General features: G+C 32.2%; 1 protein-coding gene across 4 annotated transcripts in view; it reads right to left on the bottom strand.

The window, feature by feature from the left end:
• LOC106463943 (E3 ubiquitin-protein ligase UBR2-like) overlaps nt 1-9,365 on the bottom strand; it is a 67,379-nt gene that overhangs the window by 31,148 nt on the left and 26,866 nt on the right. For all 4 annotated transcript variants that reach the window (XM_022391576.1, XM_022391577.1, XM_013924032.2 and 1 more), the window contains exons 5-7: nt 8,630-8,897; nt 3,540-6,063; nt 2,916-3,139 (exon numbers count right to left, since the gene is read on the bottom strand). In XM_022391576.1, the coding sequence (XP_022247284.1) occupies nt 2,916-3,139; nt 3,540-6,063; nt 8,630-8,897 (3,016 nt within the window). The remainder of the gene's footprint in view (nt 1-2,915; nt 3,140-3,539; nt 6,064-8,629; nt 8,898-9,365) is intronic.

The raw sequence follows: 9,365 nt of genomic DNA, 5'->3' as shown, positions 1-9,365 counted from the left end.
TCTATAAGGTGTGTGTGGTAATGTAAACACATGTAAATATGCACACTATAAGGTGTGTGTGGTAATGTAAACACATGTAAATGTACACAATCTATAAAGTGTGTGTGGTAATGTAAACACATGTAAATATGCACACTATAAGGTGTGTGTGGTAATGTTAACACATGTAAATGTGCACACTCTATAAGGTGTGTGTGGTAATGTTAACACATGTAAATGTGCACACTATAAGGTGTGTGTGGTAAACACGTGTAAATGTGCACACTCTATAAGGTGTGTGTGGTAATGTTAACACAAGTAAATGTGCACAATCTATAAGGTGTGTGTGTGGTAATTTCTTGACAACCTAATACTAAATGTATATTTTTATAAAGTTCAGCAAACTTTTACTACACATTACGAGTCTTTTGTATGAAAAAATCAGATTCGTTAATACAGTATTTCTAGTAAAGCTTTGTCTGTGAATTTATAAAGTCTTTTGGAGTCAAAGGAGATTTTCATACTAAAAACCAAAATACTTCTTTTAAATTTACAGTTTTCATATTTCAGTTGCGTAATTCATAGAACCTTCTAAGAGGATATCTTGTTTTTTTCATTAACATTTTATGTTATTTTCTCTACCCTAACAGTAGCTAAAGTGAAAATAACAATACAGGTTAAAATTAAAAGTGGAAAAATATGAAATAAGTCTAAACTGCCTTTTTTTCTTTATAGAATGACTGAATATTGTAACAAGATAATTACACTCATTATTCTTACAGCCATAGCTAATAGACTTTTCAAATCTGTGTAAATTTGATTTTATTGCTTCACTTAAGACCCATAAGAGTATGCTGAAAACCATTTATCATACTTGGGTAGCCTTGTGTAAACAAGTGATCAAGTTAGAAGCACTCCACAACTCAAATACAATCACTCAACATGAAATTGAGTATCACAAGAATTTATTACTTAAGTTTTCTTATGTAACCTAACAAGATTCTAATTTTTATATTTGATTTACTTTTATAATAATAAATAAAAGATATGCATAAAAAAACAAGAAATTTATAACTTACATATGTGGAATTGGGTTGTTTTTTTTGCTATTGACAGACCTTTATCAACATCTTTACAAAATATTTTTTACGTTTATTTCAAATATGCAATTTAGAACACACAACATTATGCAAAAATTTAGAATGTCTTGAAACTACTATCATTTAACTGGCTTTCTAACTAAACTTGAAGCTCAAAAATAATGATCACACATAAACACTCAGAAGCAAACTGTCTGTAACTGTGCACTAAAAAAAATAACCATCAGCAGATTTTTGTAGTGAATAAATTTCTATTTCTGTTGGTTATACACATGTGTATAAAAGAACACATGGTATAGATGAATTTTTTCAAAGCTATTACAAGATGGGAGGATCTTCAATGCTGGGTGTCACAAATATATTTATATATCAGTAATCCAAAGAGGTAGGATATTGGAATTTTAAATTGTGACCTGTCAATATCTATAGTTTAAGTTTCTGATTGGTTGGCCTCTCTGATAGCCCTAGAAGAGAATGGAGGATATTTAAAAAGAGATGATCAGAGGGGAAAGTGAAAAGAAACTTTAGGACTGGGGCTTGAACCCAGGTCTTTTGGCCAAAAAAGCCAATGATCTATCCAAGAGTACAAGCTGTCCCTGTTTCTTCTCACACACACAAGGTATTTCTAAATATGAACATGAAACATTATACCACTTTGTGTTGTTGTTGTCAGACAATTGATGTGTTGATTTACCACCACCCAACCAAATTATAGGAGTTTAACTACTGGGTTACAGCATTCTGAATCATAGAGTACGCCAATTGATTGTTACACTTACAGATACCTAGATAATTCACATTTTAACCAATAATAAGGTTGAGAAATATCAAATTTCTATATTTGATAGTATCCCTCCTCTAACAATTTTGTTATCTGTTTATGCATAGTGTTAATGGCATAAACAATAGCAACTGCAATCAGGTTATAACTGGCATACACATAACTTTTACAATAAAACAATAAATGTTTGTTGACTATTGTGTTTTAACTTGCATACATATAACTTTTACAATAAAACAATAAATGTTTGTTGACTATTGTGTTATAACTGGCATACATATAACTTTTACAATAAAACAATAAATGTTTGTTGACTATTGTGTTTTAACTTGCATACATATAACTTTTACAATAAAACAATAAATGTTTGTTGACTATTGTGTTATTAACTGGCATACATATAACTTTTACAATAAAACAATAAATGTTTGTTGACTATTGTGTTATAACTGGCATACACATAACTTTTACAATAAAACAATAAATGTTTGTTGACTATTGTGTTATAACTGGCATACACATAACTTTTACAATAAAACAATAAATGTTTGTTGACTATTGTGTTATAACTGGCATACATATAACTTTTACAATAAAACAATAAATGTTTGTTGACTATTGTGGCTAAATCAGTATATTTGTGAATAATTGAAATCCTGTCAAATTAGCCACACGACTAAGGCTTTCTGATCTTAGCACTAACACAAGTATACAATACAAAGAGCAACTTATTTATTACTAAGACAAAGTGATATGAGAAATGGACCCTTGGCTTCACAGTGTGGCATGCTAACCATTAGATCACATAAAGCCCAATGAGAATTACTAGTTGCAAATTTTTGTGAACCCTGATCATAATATTTATGCTTTTTCTTTAATCTTTCTTTGATCATCTGAAACAGTAAGACAAAATATCAATGTCCAGACTAATTATTTCTTCGTAGAATTTTTTAAGTTTTTTGTGTTAAATTTTGAAACAAAATATCAACATTAAAACAATGTGTGCCAATCAATACAATCAAATCCTTATATTTTTGGTTGTCCATTACACCTACCTTCAGAAAGAGGAGCTCTTAGTCTCTGCACTTGAAGTTTTTCCACAGCTTTCTGAAGACCAAACAGCCAGTTATCCATTTTAATGCTTTTAGTTTCGGTTACAGTATTTGTTAAGAAGGTGGTATTTGGAGGCATCAAAGGTATTACTGTATTACTAAGACACCCACATAATGGACACAAGAACTCCTGTTTGTCTACATTGTAGCTCACATGACGACCATATCTAAAAACATGATTTTTAAAAATCATTTACTATTATAAAATAAACATCACAGGAAATATGAATGATCAAATGTTGTTGAACTCTCACATAATATACATAGTACAAGATATCTAACATGCTACTGTATATAGGAAGTATGAAGCTTGTTTATTACAGAATGTAAATGACATTTAATATTCTTTTAATGATACTTTAAAATGTCACATCGTTTGCAAAAGAAACTGAATTTATATAAGAATTTCTATTCTTACTGTTCATGATAGAACAATGAAACTATTTCTTGTTGTGATACTTTCTTATTTACATTTGGTTTAGTTTAACCTCTTATATACCTTAGATCATAAAACATTAATTAGAGTCTTAATAGAAACATTTACAGGAACTTACAACAATAACTCACCTTACAGGTCTTCGTCTTTCTTTTGCAACTACTGCTTCAAAAAACTTCTTCCAACAAACACTGTGCATAACATGACCACATGTGCTGGTGTGAGGACCACAAGATAGGTCAGCTGATATTAAAAGAGGATTAAATTCTTTAGGATTCTCAAATATGTGGTTTCTAACCTTAGATAAAACAGTGGATCTTTGCACAAATGCACCTATAACAAGAGTTCTTCCAGTCAAAGTAGCTTCCTGTTCTTCCCTGCAAAGAATACAAGTATAAATTTGTCTGTATATCATTCTTCCTCTCTGAAGGTTACCCAAAGCCACAGGATCATCACTACCTTCCTCAACAACAAATGTTTCATATTCTATTTGATTAGATGATTCTTCAGAATCAACCTCCTTCAACAACTCAGCATGTTGTCTTATGAAGCTTTTCTGCATGGCTGACATCTGAGCCATTATTCTAGCTCGCCGAGCTGCAGCTTGTTGAGCACTTTGCTTTTTATCTCGTTTACTATTAGTGGAAGCAGTGCTTTCAGGAAGAGGTTCAACATCTGTTACCATAGCTTTTCCTTCTTTTTTCTGTCTCTGCAAGGCATGAAACTTTCTTAATGTCCAATTTAACAAATATTTGTGTGCCTCTACACGTGGAAACCCTTGACAACTTTCTAAGTTAGCTAAAATTCCCTTCTTTTCTGCTATTTCAGTATATCGAAAAAAACCATTTTCTTCTTTGCTTTCTTGTTGTCGCTGTTCTTCATGCAAAGCTAAACCTATTAAATGTAAAATTTTTTCCAGCTGACCTTCAGAATATGCTGTGCTATGCAGATTAGATGCTCTCTTTAAAACCAGATTTGTTATATGAACAATTACATCACACTGTAAGATATTAATGATGATGGAAAATGGTGGAGTAAACTCTGGGGGCAAAGGAGGAGGGCAACATTCTTCTTCTCCAGCTTGCTTTTTTCTTTTTAATTGTACCTCTTCAGCTTTAGATTGTTCTTCTCGAGTGTAATGATAAAAAAATGGATTGAAGCAAGAATAAAACTCTGGTTTTAATTCATATTTACCAGTGGAAGTATCGGTAGGTTTCTTTAAGCCTGCTACTTCAGTCATAACATCCTCTATTCCAGTTTCATGGTTGGAGTCTCTTGGTAACATTTTACACAACTGACTATGAGGCATGGATTCAATACAAAGCAATTGAATTATTTCTTTCTTAACTTTGTCTCTTTCAGTAACATTTCCAATACCTGGATAGTATCTTTCTGAAATAATAGTAATAAGTAAACTCAGAAATTCTTCAGCAATAGCAGCAGTTTGTCTTGTGTACTCATCCTCTGACCTGCGGGAAGTATCAAAAGTGTCTCCAACCCAAATTAACAAGCCATACTTGTTAAGGAGATGAATAACAAACTCATTACTTTCAATCAGAGATGCAGCTATCTGGAGCAACATGATATCTCGATCTAACATTTCCTCACGAAGTCGAACATTGTGATAGAAAGATACTTGATTCACTAATGAATATCCATTTCTTCTCCACATTCCTGCTCTAAATTGGGCTATCATAACCTGTGTTCTTAAAGGAGGTTCCATAAGTTCTTCAGGGCCAGGCTTGTTACCTATGAGAAACTCTGGAGAATTGTACATTAAGTCATACTTTGACAGGTGAAGAACCAAACCTGCCACAAACCGTGAAAGTGGCAAATGTATCGTGACGGGCATAGAAGAAATATCACACTCAATACAAGAAGCTGAATGATCTGCAACTTCTTGACCAATAGCAGTCATTTTTTCTTGGATAGTCTCTAAAAGTTTTAAGGCAGCTCTAAGGGCTTTTACCAAAACCACACGATCAGATCCACACCAATCCAAAACTAGTGTGATTAGTGGTACTAGCTTCAACTGAAGGTTTATACCAGTTTCCCATTCGGCTTCAAATTCTATATGTTGACCCACTTGTCTTATCACAGAGTCCATGCCTTGCATCCAACTGAGAAAATTAAGCAGCTGCTGAATACCATGGAGGAAATTCTTCCTTAAGGAAGAATTCCAATCTTTTGGTTTTACTGTTAATAGGAACCTCAAATCAAAGAGCACATACTGTGAGCGGCGAAACATCTCAATATTTTGACCTCTTTCAAAACACAACTTTCCATCTTTACGATTTCTCTCACATTCTGTCAAAAATGTTCTAAGAAGGACATATATAGCATCTTCTTCCATGATCAGATAACGAGCAAGTGTTGGAACAGTAAAAATTTGCACAGATAGAGAGGTAATTGAAACTGAGTGTTCGTGGTCATCAGCAATAAAATCCTTCATTAAAAGAGGGTAATTATGGGTAAAGATTCTGGCAAATGTCTTCTTGCTCTGTTGGTCCATTAGTGTTCCACTAATAAAGAGCTGATGCCACTGATTACGAGCTGCTTTCCAAAGCTGGGTATCAGATAATATAATACTTTCCAATAAAGGAAAATCTGTTGTGGGTGATTCCATCATTACTTGACTAAAGATAACATGAAAGGCTGTAAAAAATAAATAAATATATATGTGGCATGCATTTAACCTTTTCAGTACTTTTAATCTCTAACAAATTAAATTATAACAATATTATTAACTTTGCTTACAGAAATATAGCTAATTTTCAACTAGACCAATTATAAACCAAGTAACAATTTATGAAAAATTATTTTAACAAATACATTTAATGGTAAAATACATCAGAAGAATTACTTCCTGATTGCCTAAGACAAATTACTTATGTAGGACATTTTCTGAATTGTCATTTAACATGTTCCACAATATTGTAAATCATTAACCTGTTCACTTAAAATTCAAAGTCTTCCTCTGTATAACAACATGAATGTGTTAATACCAATTAGTGTGTGTGGTGGGGTGAGGTTGCAAAGAAGCGTTTTGACACTCTTCATGCATTTGATGTATGATTTGTGGACATATTGACACTGGAATAATAAAAAAAGGAGAATTTCTTGGAAGTTTCCTTTAGTCTGTATGACATTAGTTGTTGTTATTTGATACTTCTAGGTATTAACTGTCAAAATAAATATGAAAAAAAACTTGTTATAAATAATGCCCCACATGTGGATTTCATTACTTTTCTCTTTTAAGATTATTTTTTGGGTATATTTGTGAAGTCTTTATTACTTATTTTTTCTTTGAAGCATCAATAGTGAGTCTTTAGATCATTTACATAGGGTTGACTGAGTATGTTATATTAAAACGATTGTAGAGCCTTATCTGTCATTACAGTCCATATCACCACATCAGGTCATATTCTATCTGACAACCATGTATCTTGACAATAGCCCTGCAGTGTTGTTTCTATTCCAAAAGGCTCCATTGTAAGGTTGTTATGTCAAAAATATACCTTCCCTAACTGACTTTCATAATCCCTATATTGTGCAAAAATGACAGTTCTCCAGTACCAGATTCAACAGTCCTATTACACATAAATCCATAGTTGCTGCATCCAGCAATTTGATCAGGTCTTTGTATGGAATATCAAGAATACATATTTCTTTCTTCAGCTGCTTGAAGTACACAATTGTTGAAAGGAAAGCACGACTGGAAGCCTTATCCTGGTGAATGCATACTCCGTTGGCCTTATTTCCAGATGGAGATACTTTTTGAGATGTTGCATACTATTGTCTGCAATATGTGAATGGTTTTTGGTACTAACCTTTGTGTTTGTGGATTCTAATCTGTTACAAGATGCCACACTTTGTTTTCCACAACTTGTTGCAGGTCTCTTTCTGGGTTCCTGGTGCCTCAAGTTGATCCATATTCCTTTGTTTTTCAATGACATTAAGTACAATCGATATCCCTATCCTGGAAATGCTAAGCATCTCTATGATCTGAGTGTATGAGTATCTTGTATGGATGGTGATGTTTCGTACCAAAAGCAAACAATATGCAATGGCATAACATTACCTACAAAATGACAAGTAACCACCAAATGCGATTCTTATATATGCCATTCTTATACAATTTTATATCAGTTGTGGTTATCATGTAACTTACTTGGTTGTTTCTTCAAACGTTTTTTTTTAATACAGCATACTCAACCCTGTGTATTATTGCATAGTGAGATTGTTTTTAGCAATGTTAGTGTATATGTATTTAATGTATAAAACTTTGCTTGTTTAAGCTTTAGTTTTAGGGCTAGCAGTAATCTAAATTTTTTACCATTACCAAATGCCGATAATATTAAATCATGTTACTTTAGTGTAATTTTTATTGTATCTATAAAATTGCATGATAATACACACAAGTATAAGTTTGTTTACTTGACCATGTTACTGTTGATGTTATCCAATTGTTTTTATCTCATATATTAATGATATCTCAGGATAGATAAGAATGATTTTTAAAACAATAATACTAAAACTGTACTTAAAACATTCAAAGTGTTAAGACAAATGATACCAAAAGTACAAAAATAAATTGTCTGGCTATTTATATTGGTCTAAGTTACCAGACTATCTAAACATAAAAGAAACTACAAATAAGGTAACATTTTTTTACATCAGCAGCTGCGGAACACTCTTTGAACACAAAAAAGATAATAAATTAGGAAAGATGTAAGGTTATCGATCATGGGTAAAACAAAACATCATAAATTTTATTGAGTCTTGGCACATAAGTAATACAAAATGAAAACTCATTTGAGATAATGAACCTTACCACATCTTGAGTTCACATGATTAATAATTACACTTTATTATTCTTATAAAAAATGAAGATTAGGTTTAGAAGTTCATTATAAACAATTTCTTTAGAAAAATTTCCTATTGGTATGTAGCATATATGATACAAATATCTCTTGCCTGTCTCTCGTCATAACTTGAACTCATTAATGTTCATGTTTTCTTGTTAAATTTTTCACTTCCCCAGAAGATTGGAACCATTATTTTTTTAAATGTTGAGATAAAGTTGTATTTTTGTAATTTTATTTGTGTTTATTTAACTAGTGTAAAAAATATTTTTTCATTATGAACTAAACAAATATCTATCCATTAGTTTCAGTTTATACTTGTAACAGTAGGAAGTAAGAGAGAAAAGACTTGCTACCTTTGCTGTAAGACAGCATCTGTTTCAGCCATAATAACAACCTCATGCTAAAGATTTGGTGTGCTATCACAGAACTGTGCATCACCACAACCCGAAGTGGCTTTCTCCCTGAACGTGAAGTGGTACGCTCAATGATTTTACGAACCTCATCGCATTTATCAAAAGTACCACATTTAACAATTCTTCTTCCTTCTCTGTCAATTGTCGATGCACAGTCAGTTGCTTCCTTTTCAGAACATTCAATGGCTCGACTTAGTGTATGAATAACCTGGAATAAATATTACTCATATTCACATGTCATACACAAATTTAAAACAAATAACAATTCAACTACAGCATAATAAAGCATGAAAGTATAAAGAAATGATTAAAATGTCCATAACATTTCAGTCAATATAGGTCAAGATAAAGGTTTCAGCAATTTCAACCTGCTAAAGACGACACGTATCTGTGACATCACCCTATGGTCACAACTTTGTGCTTGTGTTACGTCATTTTCATTACGTGACATACAGGAACGTCGAGAGCCAGCACGGGCCCCAGGGCAAACATCCTTGCTGGGCCCCTTTCTCTCTCTCTTTTTTAACATTTTCAAGAATTTATTAAAAAGAAGATCCTAAAATAGGACAGCAATGAGCTCATAAACCAGACAAAATCATAGCAGCAGCCATTAATAAAGTAACAACAAATATCTATTAAATCTATAAAGTAACAAATACATAATTATTACTCAAAT

The sequence above is a fragment of the Limulus polyphemus genome, unplaced genomic scaffold (genome assembly GCF_000517525.1).
Source record: "Limulus polyphemus unplaced genomic scaffold, Limulus_polyphemus-2.1.2 Scaffold1524, whole genome shotgun sequence".
Classification (NCBI taxonomy): Eukaryota; Metazoa; Arthropoda; class Merostomata; order Xiphosura; family Limulidae; genus Limulus; species Limulus polyphemus.
Note: the sequence above shows the minus strand (reverse complement) of the source record. Positions and strands in the feature narration are given on the sequence as shown.